Genomic DNA, 19,781 nt, shown 5'->3' on the forward strand with positions numbered 1-19,781 from the left:
TATTTCGTTTTGCTTTGCCTTCGTCTTTCTTCTTCTTTAAAAAAAGTAAGAACAAAAAATCCAAAACAAATCAAATCACCTGGGAAATTGTAAATCAAACTCCCCACACAGAGTAAGAGAGAGAATAGATAAATAATAACGATAATGAATGAATAAACCGAAAATGATATAAAACTAGTAAATTTTCACCATACCATATTCTTCGGTGAGTTTGCGATTTTACGTGCAACTGAGAGAGAAAACAAAGCCATTTGTTTCTTTCGTTCTTGTTATAATTTCGGTCTTTGGCATTTGTTGGTTCGCTTTTGTTTTCTCTTGCATCGCAAATCGCAATCAATTGGTCTTGTTCAGTTTTTTTTTTCAAATTTCTCATTCCCATATTTTCTTCTCACGGTTTTCTGTTCATGTTTCATGTACATGTTCAGTTTTATTTTAATTTTTCGTTCGTAGATAATGCAAGTGGCCAGTGTGTCTGCTCGTTGGTCTTTTAGTTGTTTCATAGTTTAGTAATTTTTATTTTATTCAACAATACGAAATGAAAATAAATAAACTTATAGTTTAAAACAGTGTTTAAAAAATATAATAAAACTTTGGAAGCCTGCAAAAGAAAAACATTTTGTAAAAGGTCAGCTACAGCTTCTGTCGCCCTGCTCCTAAATTTTCCCCCCTTTATCTGTCCATTTCCACTTTTTTATTATTTTCCTTCGAGTCGATGAGACGGCAAGTGTTTTTATCATCGTAGATTTCCGTGCGAGCGAGCGAGTCGACCGGCGTTCGGTTAAATTTTGAGTTTTGTGGATAAAAAAGAAAGATACATAAAATTTTCTATTGAGTTTAGTTTAGTTTTTTTTTGTTTTTCAATTCTAAAGAAATAAAAGAAAAGCGGTCAGTCGACTCGACGACGTGTGTGACTGAACGACTGCTTGAACGTCCCACTCGTCTTCGTCTCGTCGTTGTGTCTCTTTTATTTCCTTTTATATTTTATTTTATAAATGAAAATCAATTCATCCAACAAAGTTCGAAAAAGTTCATTTTGCAACTCGCCGAAGCCGAAGGGAATTTGTGTGGAAATTTCTTGACTGCCTACTGCCAAGTGCCAGGCCAGGAAAAGTAAAAGGAAATTAAAAGAAAACTCAATTTATAAAAAATCGTTAGAAAAATAGCAGCAAGGAAAAAGTTTCCTACATTTTGAATTCGTGATTTGCCAGTTTGCAGTTTGGTTTCTTTTCTTTTGAATTGAATATTAGTCGTCTATCACTAGGTTCTTTTTCGTTGCGTTGGTTTCTTTATTGAAAGAAAAATTTTCGGTTTTGCTAGCAACTGCGGCGGAGCGTCTTGGAAGACGTCGACGACGGCGACGACGACACGGTGTAACGAAAAAATGACGGAAACATACGATGGTAATGGCGACTATTCCTCCTACAACGACGACGAGAGTGATTACAAGAGAAAAGGGGGCGGCGGTAACGCTGGTGGCGGAGGACCTCATCCATCACACAATGGGGACAACTCGAATCATGACCATCATTCGGGCGATGGGCCCCAGCTGAATGACAAAGCTAACGAATACATTCGTGATTGCCTGACTGAAAAGAACCGCATGGACAAGAAGTATCCAATTGCTGAGAAACTACTTGAAAGCGGTAAGTCTAAGTCTCCAAAGGTTATTTTTTGTATCTGAATTCTGAAAAAAAAATGAAAATCGGTACCTAATTCCGGAAACGCAACATTTTTCCATTAGACTGTGTTGGGGGGAGTCTAAGGACTGAGGTGTTAGAGAGAAGGGAAAATCAATGCATTCGTCGGCATTTTTCTGATTGCGGCTTTTAAATTTTCTTTTTCATTCCTCTTTCTCTTCGGTTTTCTGTCTATCTAAAATTGATTATGTTATGAATTTGTTTGTTTTTGTATTGTTTGTTAACTGGTTTAAGTTTATTCGTCCATTTGTTATAAACTTTCCTCTAATTGGAATAGAAAATTGTTAACAGAAACAGATTTCTTTATCTTTTCTTTTTTTTCCGTACGAATTTTCTTTTCACTAGTTCCTTTTTTTCTTCAATTTTCATTCATTTTTCTTGTTTCGTTTTCGTCCATAGATTTGTGTGATGGTATTTTTTCAATATTCTATGCCTTTTCCTTTTTCTATGTCTGAATAAATGAGTAAGAGAGACGAATAGATTCGAAATGAAAAATAAAGCAAAAAGAGTGTGGTGAAAAAATTCATAATAAATTGGGAAAAAAAGAAAACAAACAAAAGTCGATGCGAATACAAATTAAAGTGGGTACCGTACCGGGCCGGCAGTTAATCGAGAAAATTTGTATAATTATGAAACATATACAACAAAAATATTCAAAACAGAGAAAGATAAACTTATTCTTTAAAAATCATATGATAATTTTTCATGTATAGATAACGTATATATGTAAATATGTACATACCTATTCTTTTATCTAATTTAAACTTTATATTGTATGTATGTACCTATGTTGATAGTAATTCAAATAGGTAAGGTATAGTAAATAAACAAATTTAATAGTTTTTAAAGTTTCAACATTTAGGTACAGTGAACCAAAAAAATGTACAGTCCTCTTAGTTTTTATAGCCTGAAATGTCGAAAACTATATACAACAGCGAAAAGAAATTTATTGCAAATTAAGGGGTATTTTATCAACTTTTAAACACATAATGAAACAATTTTTGACCAATTAAAAAAAAAAGAAAACTAAAATTAGTCCATTTTTACAAACGAAAAAAATTTGTAAATATTTGACTTATTTTATCCCAGATAAGAACCGTCCTTTTTCTCACATGCTCTATAGCCGGGTTTCCCAAAGTTTGCTCCGCCAAGAATATCGAAAGTGTTTTGCAGAAATATTTAAAAAAATATATAAAAATTCCAAGACGGACTAGTAACCGTTGTTTTTTCAACGGCATGGCAGCCAAAGTAGTGCTGCACTCCTGCAGGCTATAACAATCAGTCGAAGAAAAGGCCAAAAGAAGTATAATTTTCTATAAGGAACACTTTTGCATCATACAATTTTCGAATGGATCGCTGGCTTAAGTCTGGATCTTTGAAAAAATCAAATGAATGCTCCGCAAAAGCACCCGATGCTGCCGAAGAATTAAAAAATAATACCCGGTTAATAACTTCTGCTTTTTAAGCAACTAACCGCACAAAATTATTTCAATGATTTTATTTTGTTTGTCCAATTTCGGTTTTCCATATTCTTATTTTAGTGCGAAGGAAAATAACGCGATAGAGACAGCGGCGTTTGAGGTTTCTGAAGGTTTTGAGCTTGAGGATTTGCGTAGTACTATTTCCACGGCGATCAATGCTATAGAAAAAAATATCAGTTAAAAGAAATTACCACGAATCATATTTAAATTTTGGATTTGTTGAGACAAGTGACAACAAACCTCACGGCGTAATTTGCGGCAAAGTGTTGCCGAACAGTGCTATGTTTCCATCAAAACTTAAACGTCACTTTGCAAGGATTCATCCCGATTAAAAGAAAGTATTATTCAAGCCCAGCTCGGGCAAAAGTTCTTCAAAAATTAAATTAAACATAAAGCGATTAAGCACCACTAAAGGAGTCTGATGATCGGGTTGGTCCCCGTGAAATAGCTATAACTCCAGCCTATGAACTTGGTGGTAGCACACACAAGTTGTTGTTGTTTCATTCCAAATATTCAATTAAAAGAAAGTATGCTGAACTTACTAAATCTCAAACCATTATTACTTATCACTCAAAGACAGTGAACGAAAATGCGTTGATGGCGTCCTACTTAGTATGTCCCGAATAGACGAAACTGGTAAAGCCCATACCATTGCTGAAAACTTAATAAAGACATTGTTGAATGTTTGTTGGATGAAAAGTGGCACCGTTCCGGAGTCTTAGCAAAAGACAAAATTTGATGTAAATGGATGAATAAACGTATGCATGTTGCAGGGTCGGCTATTTTAATAGTATTTGTGCGCTACCAATATCTACAATCCTTTCAAGAAGATCTGCTCTTCTGCAGAAGTTGGACGAAAGCGTGAAAATAAATAACTTTATTAAATCACGGTCAATATAAGGCTTTTTAAAGTATTGTGTAATGACATGGGTAGTCTACATACATCCTTACTTCTTCACACGGAAGTAAGGTGGCTTTCTTGCGGAAAAAACACTGACGCAGCTTTTCGAAATGAGAGCTGAAGTTAGAACATTCCTCAATGACGACAACTTTGTTTTGGGCGACATGTTGTATAATGAGCGTTGGTTATTGAAATTGGCGTGTCTGTCAGATATATTTAAAAAAAAATGATTTGAGTGTATCACTTCAGAGAAAGGCAATAATTGTTTTCGATGCTAGTGACAAAACAGAAACATTTAAAAATAAAATCCAGTTTTGGGCTGAATCTATAAAAAATCGAAACCTGGAGCTGCCCAATGCTCAAAGAATTTAAAGAAGAAATAGCTTTGGACATTCCCGATGATATTTTAAATGAGTTTCATATCCACCTAGTAGATGGATAGCTATTTTCCAGACGAATTCCACCTGAACATTAAGGAAAACGTATGGAAAACCCACCTTGCCTCACATCAATACAATTTGAGTCCTTGATTGACCTGACATCAGATTCTTCCATAAAAGAACTTTTTGCAACAAATAAGTCTATCAGAATTCTGGTATAAGTTAAAAGACGAGTTCAGTTTACTGCCAGGAAAGCTAAAATAATTCTTCTGCTGTTTGCAACAACATACATGTGCGAATCAGGGTTCTCTGCATATGTTGGAACCAAAACAAAATATAGATCCCGTCTCGATGCAGAGCCTGATATACGGTGGCAGTTGTCCAAATTTAACCAGATATTTCAGCTTTATGCAAAAATTTGCAGGCACATTATTCCCACTTAAAATAATCTCCATATAATTATGTAATTACTTATTAAGTTAAGTTAACATTGTTCTGGTGTTTTTCGTTGTAAAAACTGTTTCCTGAATTCAATAAAATAAACGAAATTAAAAAAAAAGATATTTAATTTGCTGTATATAACTACGGAAAATGGCATATGCGCGTCAAAGTGCTCCGCGTGTGAAATTTATCACGCAAAAAGTGCTCTGCGACTAAAAAGATTGGGAACCGCTGCTCTATAGGATTAAGGTCTGGACTTTGGAGAGGGTGGGGAAGTACCCTTTTTACATTGTACAGCAGATATTCTCTTACAACAAACGAAGAATGCCTGGGTTCATTGTAGCGAAGAAAACAGAAACTATCTCCGATTTCAAACTTTTCGGCTGTCGATTGCAAATTATTTTTCAAAATGTTGAGGTGATCCATTTTATTCATGTTTCCCTGACCAAACACCGAATTAGCAACACCGTTTGCTCCACTATCACCCCACACCATTAAACTTCCACCGCCATGTTTTACTGTACAATTCAATTTGTTTTGGATTTAAAGCTGTACCTTCCTTTCTCCATACAAAACGTCCGCCATCCGATCCAAATATGTTAAATTTCGATTCATCTGTAAAGATAACCGAATTCCAAAACTCTGTGGGCTTTTGTACATATTCTTCTGCATAATCCAGACATTTTCTAATATTTTTGAGGGCAAAAGCGATTTGTTTCGAGGTTTAAAACCTCTAAATTCTTCCGAATGTAGGACGTTTCTAACAGTCTGTGGATTTTACCTCAACCATTTCATTTTCTTTTAGGCTATTCGAAATTTCAAAAGCTGAAATTTTAGGATTATTTTTGATGATTCTGATAGTATGCCTTTTAGTTTGTTGAGTCGCGATCTTACTGGGCGTCCACTTTCACTAGGTGTGCTTAAAAATCCGTTTATTTTGTACTTATCTATTATGTACTGAACTGTAGTTTATTTACGATTTATTTACAATTTCTCCAATTCACATATAAATTTTTTTTGTCTTGCCACAGTTTCACAATCCATTTCTTTAAATCAATTGACGTTTAGTTGCTTTCCATTTTTTTTAAACTACCAAAACACTTTTTATAACTAATAAAAAAAATAAGAAACTGAGCTTGAGTAAAAAAACATTGACAATTATCTCATAAAGGTATTTAGAAAAACGGCTGTCGCGTATGGAATCGTTTACCATTATTGCGATCTTTTAGTAACGGGTGTGTCTAAATAATTTAAAATGTTATGTTTATAAAAGATAAAATGGTATACTTTTAAAGTGCTTAACATTTAATAGATCTTGTGTGTATAGTTAGAGAGATATTTAACATAGAGAGTTTTTTCAATTATATTCAAATCTGGGGAATAGGTTGCCCAGCTTAATAAGTCCACATTTTTTTTCACGGGTACTGCCTTGTGCGAAGAATTGACAAATCTTCCAAGAGTAATGCTTCTCATAAAAATTGCTTTCTCAAATTGTTCCTTCGGATTCTGCTTTTAAACTGTAGGTCTCCTCATTCCCGACAACAGTACTCGCACACAGAAATAATTGAGAGTTTTAAGTCACTAGGCCCTAGTTCTCAACGGACTGTTGCGCCACCTAATTTATTTATTTAAATCACTGATTTAGAAATGGAATATTTTCCCGACATTTTAATTTAAATCATTTCTCTATTATTTTATCTTACAATTTTGTCTTTTATCTCGTTAGAGTATTTGTTCTCGGCAATTTTCCAAAAGATAGCAAAGAACACTGATTAACTTGCCGGTGAACTGAATAATACCTAATAAATAGATTCAACTGCAACACCTTTAATATGAGCAATGGATTTCGTAGAAATTAGAAATTTGCTTATATATTAATTTTTGAATGACAGACATGGAGGTATTTTTAGTTGGTAGTGTTTTGGCCAACACTGTATTAATTTTGCTATAGTTTTTGTTTCTACCTATATGGTTATAATTTTCTAAACAGAAAGATATTAAAGTTAGAAAATAGGTCTTAAGTTGCTGTCAATGTGAGATTAATTGAATACCAATGTAAAACATGATAAAAATATCTCTTTAAAAATGACTACTCCTCCTACTACACAGCATTTGATAATTAAAAAATGTTTACAAATTCAATGTCATTTAGAGCCCTATTCTGCTATTCACGTGGATCGTATATTCGTTTCACCCATTCGATCCATCGGGTGAACTACGTTATCCCAAACCAATTTGACATTCAAATAAATAATAAAAATAATTTGTGTAATTTTTGGAAATGGGCAGTATTGGACTATTTATTCCAATTGTTAGGAGGGGAATAAGAGAATCCTCAAACAGAGAGCTTTGAAGAAATGTTAAAAAGTGTCCTCCTTCTCCTAATAATGTTAATATTCTTTTATTTATAAAACAAATATTCTAGATTTAGCAATAAATTAGTTTTCACTTACATTTTGCTTACAAAAAGAAGAAAGAAGAAGAATAACTCGCAGTATTACCGACGTTACCGACATACGAATCTTTAAATGTCAGGTATGAATACAAAGGGATCAGTTTTGTTTTGTATACTTCCAAAGGTTTCCCGCATGTGACTAAAAAAACGGTCTAGTTTATTGCATATTTTTATTTTCAAATTTTAATTAGGAACACGGGCTAAAATTGTTGCAAAAGAAACAGCACTTGAAAAGTCAATGTAACATTTTTGATAGTCAAATTCACTGTCTGCGTAAAAATTATTCAATTCAATTCGATTGAACAGTTCCCAATTATAATTTTCAAATTTCAATTTTGCTTTGTTAAAATTTAAAGTGGTAAATAAATCCATGAAATTAGCTGTCCTGTAGTAACATTTCCACTTTTCGTGCTCTTTTTTTCGAATTTCATAAGCTTTATCGATCACAACAATGTTTATTTTTAAAGAACAAAAAAAAACTAAAATGTAGCAGTCGTTTGCATTATTTGTTTAAAAATGATAATGCTATGACAGCTTTTTAGCTATCAATTTGAATATAATATTCGTAAATTTTGGCTGTCATTCATCAAAAATCACATAATCCGATTCTACTATAGATTTAAGGATCCACGGCCAAACAAAAAGTTCCTGTTGCAAATGTTCTGCATTTCACTTATTGTGAATACACTTTGCGAAAGTGAATTTGGGTATTCCACAATTCGGATTTTCGAACATGCAAATGGATGTTCTGTATTTCGGTTTGTTCCATTTTTCGAACGCATTCAAATCACATTTTTTAATTTTGTGAATTGATCTTTGAAAGCTCCCCTCTGCTACGAATCGGAGGGTTGCAGAAAGTAATCTAAAATAACTTAATTTATCAGAACAATTCTACATAATTTTCACACACTTAAAATGTGTCAAAAAATCCAATATATTTTTTTCTTTCTTATTTATCAATTTAAATTGATAATAATATTGCATCCATCTTCAAAACAGCAAACATTTTATTTAAGAAACAAAAAAAAAATGTATGATTCTTCAGTTCTGACAGTTCGAAGCAATTTCGAAGTTTTCGAAATCGATCGAATTGAATAACATGTAATTTCATTTCACGCGAAATTGAAAAGTGATTTCAATTCACTTTCGATCGAATTTCGGAACATGGACGTTGTATTTCTTTTTCATCATCTGATTTCGTTCTCAAATGTTGGAACGATTGAAATTGCATTTGTATTTTGATAGCTGTGTTCCTTGAGTAGTATTTCATGTATTTTTCATTGGGGACAAAAATTAATTTGTTGCTGTTGATATTATTTGCTTTTGGTAATGAAATGGACTAACTGGGCTTATTTTGCAAGCGAAAACAATAGAAAAGATAATTTAGTTTTACTATATTTCCACCAAAGGTCATTCTCAGTGTTTTCACCGCACAAGAATATTTTAAAAATGATTAAGTATGACAGCATTTTCTAAAATGCAAATGCTGTTTCGATGTTTCTTATGAAGTGCAATTGAGATAGTTTGATTCATGTAAAGCAATGAAGAACTGAAAACAAAATATAAGAATATTCTACCCCACCATGTGCAATTTTTTTTTAAATTATAAATTAAAAAAAAGCTATATTTTTTGTCCACAAACATGCAAATTAACAGATCATGATGCATTATCTGTAAAACTCCTCCGCACAGGTTTTTCTTCACAAATTTTGAATGGACTCCTCAAGCTCGCTCTAACACCACATGTTAATGTAGTAGTCTACGAACAAGCCCCCTTCTTGAAGTTTTTATTTTATGTCATTGGGCGCATTCACAAAGCTAGTGACTGACTACGTAGTCAAAATTCAAATAGCTTTGTGAATGCAAAACTGCACTCAAAGTTAGTCAATCCTGAACTGTCATATTAATGACAAAAACAAATATATAAAATAAGACACATTTTTGTTTTCAGAACTTTAAATAGTTTTGTATTCTTTTTAAATTCAATAAAACCAAATAGAAGATATAATAGATTGATTTATATTTGTATTTAAATTCCGAAAATTCATTTCGTTTGGAATTCTAGTGTCCTTACCAAACAGCTGATTGTGAAACGTCAAAACCAGTGTGCACTAACTTTGTAGCCGAAATTTTTACATTACCTCGGAGGGGAAATTTCAACTACTTTTCTAGTTAGATTTAGCTAATCAGAATTCCTTAACTACGTAGTCACTAGCTTTGTAAATACGACCATTGTTTGGTAATGAATGAACTTTTTTATAGAATTTCAATTTCCAGATGTTTTCTTGCATTTCTTCTTGAAAATTATCCATTTTATTACTTTTAGTTAGTTTTTTTTTTGCTAGAATTAATTTTAACTTTTGATTTTCACAAAACTTTCTTCTATTTATGTTGTTTTTTTTGTATTCTGATAGGTCTTCTTTCAGTTGTACCAGTTTTTAATTACAAAAATCTGGCTACCGCCGATTGGTTTTCTTGTGAATTTTCTACTATAACACTTATAGAATGCAAACAAAAACACGGGTATTATCAGATATTTGGTAATCTTTAAACAAATAAAGCCTTACGTCTGCAATGGACACACAGCAGTATCTGAATGAATCTTTAAGTGCTAAAGTTCTTAAAGGAAATGTTAAAACTCAGATTATTTCTCTTAGCGAGTCCTTAATTTTTGTAATATATTAGGTAGGTTCGCGTTTTGGGACTTCATTTGCAGTCAACTGCATTCCTGAAACGTAAATTTACACCAAAGAAATTAGTATTTCGGGTGTAATTAATTTTAAATTTTGAAATGTACTTCACTTACCTTAACCTTCAGTTGCCTGCCGGAAGAATACCAGAATATTATTATTTGCGAACTTAAAAAAGCTCCAAATTAATAAAGTTTTTTTAGATAAAAATTTAAACAAAATAATATAAAAAGTAATAATAAAAATCAACTAATCCAAAGTTTAATTTTTAGTAAATTGAAAATCGTAACAAGTCATATTCTCATTAAAGTTGGCAATTTATTGTTAGATTGCAGCCTTACCTTTAAGTTCGCTATGTCGTCTCGACCTGTTCATTGATAGAATAATGAGGAAAAAGTCGTATTCAAAATATAGTCTATCTTAGTCTTAACTTTAGGTGGTTTTCACAGCAGCATAAAAACAACAATCGTAAGAGTAAATTAAGCTCTGGGTTTTAAAAATCGTTATTTTTTAACTGTTTTCTAAATCAAATCAAAATGTTTAACTTGCTAAAAGCAGTTTCAAAAACATTACTTGGCATTTAAATTAAATGGCTATATTGTTGATTCTTTATTAAGACAAATTAATAAAAATTAATCAGTTCTCCTATTATTTTAAAAATAAATAAATATCTTTCAAAAAAGCCGAAGGAAAACCTAATTTTTCCAACACACATAAGTAAATATCTTTCCACCCGAACAACTGAGTAGTTTTACTTGAATGTTAGCTGACATTTTCTAGGCTGCATTTTGTATGTTCAACTTCAGATTACATTCCTTTAAAGTAAGCCAGAAATGTTTGCCTAAACTTGATATTCCAAAAGATTTTAGAGACACATTTGTTTGTTCTTTAAGTTACTATTGATGTATTATTATTGCAATATTTTTCTCTCATGCTCATATCTTTGTTGTTCTATTTTAGAAATTGAAAAGGTGCAGTCCACAGGCCGTATACCATCGCGTGATCAAAAATATGCCGATATCTATCGTGAGAAACCTTTGAGAGTATCACAAAAAGTACTTGTGCCTATACGCGAGCATCCAAAAGTAAGTTTCAGCAAAAATTCAAAAACCAAATTGATTAGTTAATTTTTATATATATTTAGTTCAACTTCGTGGGCAAGCTTCTTGGTCCCAAGGGTAATTCTCTACGTCGACTTCAAGAAGAAACTCTCTGCAAAATGACTGTACTCGGCCGAAATTCAATGCGAGATCGTGCTAAAGAAGAAGAGTTACGTGCCTCGATGGATCCCAAGTATGCCCATTTGAATAGCGATCTACATGTGGAAATTTCTACAATAGCACCACCAGCTGAAGCATATGCTCGAATAGCATACGCAATGGCCGAATTGCGAAAATATCTTATACCGGATAGTAACGATGTTATACGACAAGAACAATTGCGTGAACTAATGGACAATACTGGAATTTCGGATCACGATCCGAAATCATTCAACAAAAAGACATCGGCTGTGAGTGGCGGTGGTGGTGGTGGTGGTGTAGGAGGCGGCGGTGGTGGTGGAGGTGGAGGAGGCATTGGTGTCGGTGGAGTAGGAGCTACTGGAAGCAGCAGCGGTGGTGGCTCTCACATGACATCCAAACCAAATGTTTCACATCATGGATATAGGTGGAGTGCACAACCGCAGAATAATCATCTGCTCCCCATGTATGGGGCGGCGGCGGTGCCAGCAAACAATTTCAATTTCTCGTCTTCTCTTCCCGCTTCTTCCAGGCAACAACCTCCGCAGCAACAACAACAACAACAGCAGCAGCAACAACAGCAGCAACCGTCCTTTGCAAAGAACTCAATACCCCCAAAGCAGAAAGTGATGTCTATATTGGAAAAGGCTCGCAGTGCTATGGACGAGTCTTATAGGTAAGCCCTTTTTTTAAAACATTAATTTTGTTTCTATAACTACAAACAATTTGATTTGAATCATCTTATATGGTTTTACAGTCGCGGATATGACGAACAAACAGCCTATGAACCACAAACATATGACAGCTACAGCTACGGCCATGCACAAACGCATGGACCGCCCCATGGACAAACATCTCGAACACCATACGACACACAGGAATATGAACAGGATTACAATCGACGAGACTACTATCAGCATTCACCCAATTATGGAGGTTACTTACATTTCAAAATGAATTCATAAATCTTAAAATCTAGACTTAAAATCGAATGTTTTTTTTGTGATCGTGTTTAGGACCAGGTGCATCATCTCAACACTCGGGCAATACAAATCCAACGGGGGGTCTAAATCCAAATCACAATCGTAGTCACGTTAACAGGTGAAACATATTCGCAGCTGGTCATGTTAGTAATACGGTAGGAGGAGTAGGAGGAGTGAAGGTAGCCACCGCTGGTGGCGTTAGTTCATCAGCTATAACCGTATCATCAGCAGCGCCGACGATGCTGTCCCAAACACAGCAACACCAACAACAGCCACAATTACAACACCAACAACAACAACAACCCCCACCATCTAACTTAAGTACGACAACAGTAACAACAACAATAAATAACAGTAACAATAATGAAACGATAACGGGCAATTCAAATTCAAAAATTCAACAACAACAACAACAAAACAATAACAGAATTCAGGGTCCAGCTGCTGCAACAAATTTACTATTTGTAAGGTACTAATCAAATTGATACCATTTCTCTTCCTCTCATTTTATTTTTAAAATATTTTTACAATTTCCAGAATTTAAGAAACAAAAAAGAAAATTAATTCATTTTTTTTTTGAGAAATTGCAATGAAGCTGATTCGGTATTTTTGATTCAGTAGTTGTTGATCCCATGATTTCTAAAACCACCTATTAACACTGCTCTCAAAACCGATAGTACACACTTATTTAACAAAAATGTTATAAACATACAAAGAGTTTGACCCGTCTTTTTTTTTGCGCTTTCGATTGTCTAATGCTTAGCAAGTAAAATCAGTTGGTACTTTCTTAAGGCTGATTGACGTAAGTTTACTCAGTCAAAAGATCAAGATACTTCATTCTTATGTACACGACAATATCCTTTGTTTCCACAGAAAAAATTAAAAAAGCCTGTTACAACACTTAATCACGGTTATATCTGTACGTTGGTTACAAGCTACTACAAGTCTTCGTTTTATTTTGTTCAACATGAAACTATTTACCAAATCAATTGAGTTTAAGCTCAAAATTGGTAATCGGATATTTACTATTAAAAACTTTGGAAAACATATCACCAAAAAGTTTACTTCAATTATAATTTAATTTTAACAAAATTAGGCTAAGAATAGAAATGTTTATGTTTTTGTCAATTTTTATTGGAATTTAGAGAGATGGTTACGAAAAGACAATTTTGAAAGGTCCAAATGTATAATCTATGCCAATGCCTGCCTTCAAAAATGGATTTCAAAACCTTGCGTAGAGGTTCTTTTGAAGTTGAACACTTATTCTCAGGCAGAACCGCTTTGGGTTTATTTTTACTGTCTCGTTCTCTTTCAAAAGATTCTTATAATCATAAAACCAACCTAAATTTAACTTTTTTGTTAGCTGTAATTTTTTTCATAACGGTATCCGCCTCAAAAAGTACCACAAAACTGGATAAGTTATTAGCTTCTACTACATACTTTTACAAAAGAGCTTTTGAATACAAAAAGTTAAGTTGAAATTTTAGGCCTGGAAGATGTACTTCAAATGCAACTTCGATTTCGCTAAAATTTGTCTACAATCAAGAATTTTGTACCCAAAATCCAACTATTTTATTTTACGTCCAATATCAATGAAATCGAGTAACAAAGTTTCAAGTAGAGAAAAATTCTCAGTGAAATTTTCAAAATTTTGTTAAAAAGTAAGAAGTTATTGAAGACGAAAATATGTTCAGTTTCTCTTATTTTATTATACCTTTTAGCTTCGGATAAAATGTATAGAAACTGTTTGATATACAGTGGTGGTCATATAAATAGCACACATTATTGTTAGATATTATTAGAAAGATAAACATATTTCATAGACATGATACACATGATTGCTGTCAATCACGGCTCGACATCTTCTTGGCAGACTTTCCGCCAATTTTCTGCACCGTGCTATTGGTGTTGAATACCAAGCATTTTTAATATTTTCCCACAATTTCTCAAAATTTGTGGGATTTTGACCTTCCAATTGGCGTTCAATGTCATTACACAGATTCTCAATCGGGTTAAGATCAGGAGACGGAGCCGGCCACTTCAAAACACTAACATAATTATCCTCTAAACATGATTTTACTAACCGAGAAGTATGCTTCGGATCAGTATCGTGCATAAAACACCATGTCATAGGCAAATTGTCTTCAGCGTAGGGAATCATATGATCTGTCAATATGTTTTTATAAATATTTTGATACATTTTTGAGCTTATTTTGACAATTGGACCAACACTCCCCAAGCCATAACATTTCCTCCTCCGTGTTAAATTGTTTTGAGAGTGTACTTTGGGTTGTATTGTTGGTTAGGTGGATGCCAAACATATTTTTTTTTCATCTGATCCGAATCTGCAGAACTTCGATTCATCACTCCAGAGCACGTATTTCCAAAAATTAAGAGGCTTTCTTAGGTGTTCGTTAGCAAACTGAATTCTGCACTTTATATTTTTTTTTGAGAAGAATGGTTTTTTTCTGTGATATGCAGCCCCTTAATTGAATTTAATTCAACCGCTGCCTGATTGTCCGAGAAGACACAGAAATACCGTTATGTAACTCAACATCAGATTTTATTTGGTTTAAAGTCTAGAATGGATCTGCGTTCTTAGCTCTTGTAATAAATGATCTTCTCTTAATGTGGTTGCACGTGGGGCTCTCCAAGCGTTTTGTGAAGTTTTAAATGTCTCAAGGTAGTAAATTGGGTTGTAAACAAACAATTTAATAGCTCCGAAATTTCCGAAACCGTCTTTCCTTGAGCTTTCATCCCATTTATTATCTGCCTTTTATCCTCTGTCCCATGTCTATCAATTTTTTTTTTAATTCACCCATAAGCACTTAGCGGTCAATTAATTCTGAGTGAAAGTTTCCTTGTGCTAATTAAATGACCAACCATTAACAATGATCTTTGACTAGTTTCACATATAAAGCCCACCTTTTGATAAAATGGTTTTGGTCTTGTTTAAATTAATTGGCTGAATAAATTATGTTTTAATCACGATACAATTTTGGTAAGGACTATGCGAGTAATAATTAAAGGGTTCATTTCAATATAATAAAAGTAATATTTTTACATAATCAATGATTTAAAGAAAAACTATGCTTTCCATTTTTGAACCCATTATTCAATTCGCATTGATTAGAATTCGTCTAAACATCTCTCAACGGGTCAGAATTTATCAAGACTCTCTTTTCAACTATGCGTAGATCTACAACTTTTAATCGTCTCTAAACACATTTAGTTTGAAAAACATATAGGTGTTTAAGGCATTGCAACTTTACGCAGCTTTTTTGAAGCGTTTTTATATACGATTGTTCAAATAAAATATTATGAATAATACTGGGTTCGCCATCTCGACTTTTTTTCGCGGATTGCTTTATGATAATTAAATTAAGGATACTTTTTGCAACATTTATTTCTGCTCGTCAATGTTAATTTTTCAAATAATTCCCATTAAAAAGCCAATTTTTTGGATACAACTCTTTTTTGAAACATAGGGTGAGTTTTAAATTGCAACTAGTTGCACAAGCCATGCCGACAAAAATGTATTTATGAACAGAAAAACTACTGCAAGAATGCGGCAGATATACACTATCAAAAACCAGTTCATAAATGTCATCAAAGTAGGCGCATATAAAAAAGAATGACAGAAATAATTAAGTTTTTTCTTTGAGTTACGTTGCTCTTTCAAAATGTCCAATAAAAATATTTTATTTGGACTTATTTTAAATGTTTTGGATGGAACAAATTATTATTATAATAATTAATCAATTATTTTACCTATTCAACTTGTTCTGAAATTTTTCTGCAGAGCGGCAACAGAAGTTTAATGACAACAGGTTAGATCGCATTTCAGCTGGCATACTGTTTTTTTGAACAGTGTTACCGACAGAGGCAGTGTATTTACAGTGCCGCACTTAATTATTGGCACAGCTTGCTTTTTTAACTTTGAAGTAACATTTTAAGCCTTGGAAACACACTAATCTTAAAATTTTTAATGGTTTGGTTTATGCATATATACACTATTAAACTCAGTTAATTTAATTTAAAATAAGTTGTCCAGATTTAAAGAAAAAAAATAATGAATAACAAAACATCTAATTCTTCCAGCACAAAAATATTGGCACCATATAATAAATCTTTAAACTGAGTAATTTACATAAATATAAGTTAGTATTAGTACTTAGTACCTTTTGCTTTATAACATCATCCAAACGCCTTGGCATGGAATGCACCAAATTTTTGGTCGTTTCTTTCCAGTGTTTCGCCTTTCCTATATCAATGCTTGTTTGAGTTGAGCTTTATTAGATATCACACGCTTTTTACGCGTCTATCCAAGTCCATCCATAAACGTTCAATTGGATTGTGATTCGGGGATTGAGGTGGGTGCGGAAGCACATATGCAATGTTATATGATAACCACATATATGATAATCACAACGGAAAACGTTAAACTTACTCTCGTCAGAAAAGGTTACATCCCCCCAAAAAGCGTTTGGCTTGCTTCCGTACTCAAAGGAATATTCCAAACATCTTTTCTGGTTAACTGGCGAAATCATTGGCTTACGCCTAGCCATACGTGTATTCAGCTTCATGGATTACTCTTCTTATCGTCATAAGGTGAACTGATTTCCTAAATTCTAAGTTGACTTCAACAGCTATTTAAGTTCATGTAATTTGAGGGTTGTTGGTTGGACTGTCATGCAAGGGGTCCTGGGTTCAATCCCTGCCTGTGCCACCTAACTTTTTTCAAGGAGACTGCCTATTGCGAGGAATTGACAAATCCTCCAAGAGTAATTCTTGTCATGAAAAAGTGCTTTCTCAAATTAGCCGTTCGGATTCGGCATATAAATTGTAGGTCCCTTCCATCTCTGACAACATTACTCGGACACAAAACCTGAAGACACTTTTGAAGATTGATTCCCCTTTGCACAAAGCTACGAATTGTGTATCGGCTCTTGTTCATAATTTGACCAATCTCCGCATATCACCTGTCTTGCATGTAATTAATTATTTTTCTTTCCGATTCGGTGGTTTCGTCTTTTTTTGGCCTCATTGTTATAAATTTCATTTCATTTTTCAAAATAACTACTGGTATCCACAGGAACAAAAGTTGAAATTTTTGTGCTGGAGAAATTAGGTGTTTTCTAACCTCAATAATTTTTTCTTTAAACCTTGAAAACTTTTTTTAATCAAACTAACTATACTTGATGGTAAATATATGCATACACTAGACAAAAAAAATGTACATAATAGCGTGTTTCCAAGGCTCAAAATGTTGCTTCAAAGCTAGCTTGGTGTGCCAATAATTAAATGCGGCACTGTACATTTAAGAACGCAAATCTTACTGCATTTTTACATGAATGAACTTACCCGTGCTCAGCAAGAACTTGACCTAATGGCGGCGGTATAGCGTTGAATATCAATTTTGTTCAAACCTTTTTTCTTTATTTGTAGTCTCATAAAGTGTCCTATAATGATGAATAACGTGTGTTCCATATCCCCCGAATTCAACGTTTCTGTATATTTACTTCGCCAGAGAGGCCGAAAAGAACCTCTACCGTTTTTCACAATTGAACGGTCGTTTAAATGTTCAACATTTTCAGTGTGATCGTTCGGTGTTTATTTAATCTATTTAAAAAAAATCGCTTCTTAATTGTGTCTATCGGTCGAAATCGAATAGGAGCATATATTCAGTGTTGAAATATTTTCAGATGGCTCACACTATTACATAACTTATATACCAATAAAAGAAATCACGGACAAAGCTTTTCAAAAATGTAGTTCAAAATAATATTACAGTAAGTTATTCAATTGTGACGGTCGCAAGATTGTGCCACTGGTATTGCTGATTGAGATTTGCATATAATGGTATTTAAAGAGGCCAAATTAAATCTATCTTTATAGTTTTAGGTCTTGATAAGAAGCTCTCTCCCTTTCTCTTTTGAATAGTTTGCAGAGCTTTATTGAGTTAATCAATCACACAAATTGTTTTTTTTTTCTTGTTTCTTGCCTTTGAAAAATCATTAAATCAAAAAGTAGTTCAGTTTTTGTTCTTCAGAATTGTCTTGTAAAATATTTGTATGTTCTTATCCAAAACAACTAATCTTTCTTACCTTAGCGATACAGTCCTATGTAAACTAGGTTTTCACCCAATAAACATTATCTAACTCGGTTCCTAGAAAGATATCTATATTGCTACTCACTGTCAGTAACAATGTTTTTTCAAACCTGTTTGTTAAGTCGTTTTAACGTTGCAAACAAGATATGATTTGGATTGAAAAATTCCTCACAGGAATCTTCTTTCTGTTTTATACTTGCTTTAGATCAATATTACAACAGTTTGAGGACACTCTAATTTAAAAAAAAAAATTGTTTTCTTCCCAATAAGATACTTAATAGAAAGATATATTTCAGCTCAAGCAATCAACAACCAATGAGCAAATTACTCGCCCTAACAACTCTTCCACAATGATGATACAAAACTTCGTCATCGTTCAACAGGCAATCGTTTTAAAGGACTTAATTATTACAGTTGAACTTTTTGGATTTCTAATATTGCTCTAAATCTCAAATAAACCTGTATAAGGCGGGTCAAGGTCAAATGTATTAACAAATAAAATAGAAACAAAACAAAATCTTCTATACATTAGTTTGTTTCAAAAAGTGTGCTCAAATCCAGTTTAAAAAATAGAAATAGATATCTTGAACATTTCACTTCTTAAACATCCCAAAAAAATATCACGTACAAAAAAAGCAAAGATCAACATCATATTCTTACAACTCGCCATAACACCACCTTTTAAATGCACTTCATTTCATTTTCAACAGAAAAAAATTCAAAATTATATATTAGCAACAAAAATTAATAAAACAAAACAACAACATTAACTACATAAATTTACTTTACCCTAACAACTATATTTACAGACCGGCAAATGCTTCGCTTCACGTCGGTAAATTACCATTTCTGCCTGTGCAGTTTCTATAAACAAAAAAATAAAATAAAAACACTTGACAAATTTTATTATTATTATTATATTATTAATTATTGAAAATGAGATAAAAATTTTAAACACATATTATATATATATAAATATATTATATCATTATTATTTATTTCTAAATTTAATTTATGGAAAAAAACACATTTTACATAAGAACAAAACAAAAACAAACAAACAAAAATAAGAAACGTTAAAAACAAATAAACAAAAATGAAATACTGAAACAAAAAAAAAAGGGAAATTTATATTTAAAAATAAAACATAAAATAGACTAAACATTTAAAAAAAAAATACAACAAATAAGAAGGGCACATGCAAAAACAAAGAGAAACTCTTAAAAAATGAAATTAATACAAGCAAATTAAAAACAAAAAACATAAAAAACAAAAACATATTTTTGCCAACATAAAACACATTGAAAAAGAAAAAAAAAATAAACAAAAATAAAAATTATGAAACAAAACAAAAGAAAGAAATATATATACACACATTAATAATCTTAAACTAAAAATTAGTA

The 19,781-nt window shown here is 32.7% G+C and overlaps 1 protein-coding gene across 3 annotated transcripts; it reads left to right on the forward strand.

Moving 5' to 3' along the window:
* The first annotated feature begins 409 nt into the window (after window positions 1-409).
* LOC129953691 (KH domain-containing, RNA-binding, signal transduction-associated protein 3) lies at window positions 410-19,268 on the forward strand. Of its 3 annotated transcripts, none has more exons than XM_056067025.1 (7): window positions 410-625; window positions 1,018-1,643; window positions 11,006-11,130; window positions 11,190-11,959; window positions 12,041-12,219; window positions 12,300-12,735; window positions 19,188-19,268. In XM_056067025.1, exons 2-6 carry the CDS (start codon window positions 1,382-1,384, stop codon window positions 12,386-12,388), a joined length of 1,425 nt encoding a protein of 474 aa, XP_055923000.1. In that variant the 5' UTR covers window positions 410-625; window positions 1,018-1,381; the 3' UTR covers window positions 12,389-12,735; window positions 19,188-19,268. The 3 variants fall into 3 exon arrangements, with proteins under 3 accessions (XP_055923000.1, XP_055923001.1, XP_055923002.1); XM_056067026.1 differs by having other exon boundaries at window positions 1,318-1,643; XM_056067027.1 differs by having other exon boundaries at window positions 414-1,643; window positions 11,190-11,710; window positions 11,816-11,959.
* The last annotated feature ends 513 nt before the right edge of the window (window positions 19,269-19,781 follow it).

Source organism: Eupeodes corollae, chromosome 1 (genome assembly GCF_945859685.1).
Source record: "Eupeodes corollae chromosome 1, idEupCoro1.1, whole genome shotgun sequence".
NCBI lineage: Eukaryota > Metazoa > Arthropoda > Insecta > Diptera > Syrphidae > Eupeodes > Eupeodes corollae.

Excerpts from the sequence above, each read along its gene's own strand:
- LOC129953691 (XM_056067025.1), top strand. The coding sequence starts at position 1,382 with ATGACGGAAACATACGATGGTAATGGCGACTATTCCTCCTACAACGAC. Across the intron at positions 11,131-11,189 it reads CTATACGCGAGCATCCAAAA|TTCAACTTCGTGGGCAAGCT; the intron begins GTAAGTTTCAGC and ends ATATATATTTAG. Across the intron at positions 12,220-12,299 it reads GCATTCACCCAATTATGGAG|GACCAGGTGCATCATCTCAA; the intron begins GTTACTTACATT and ends GATCGTGTTTAG.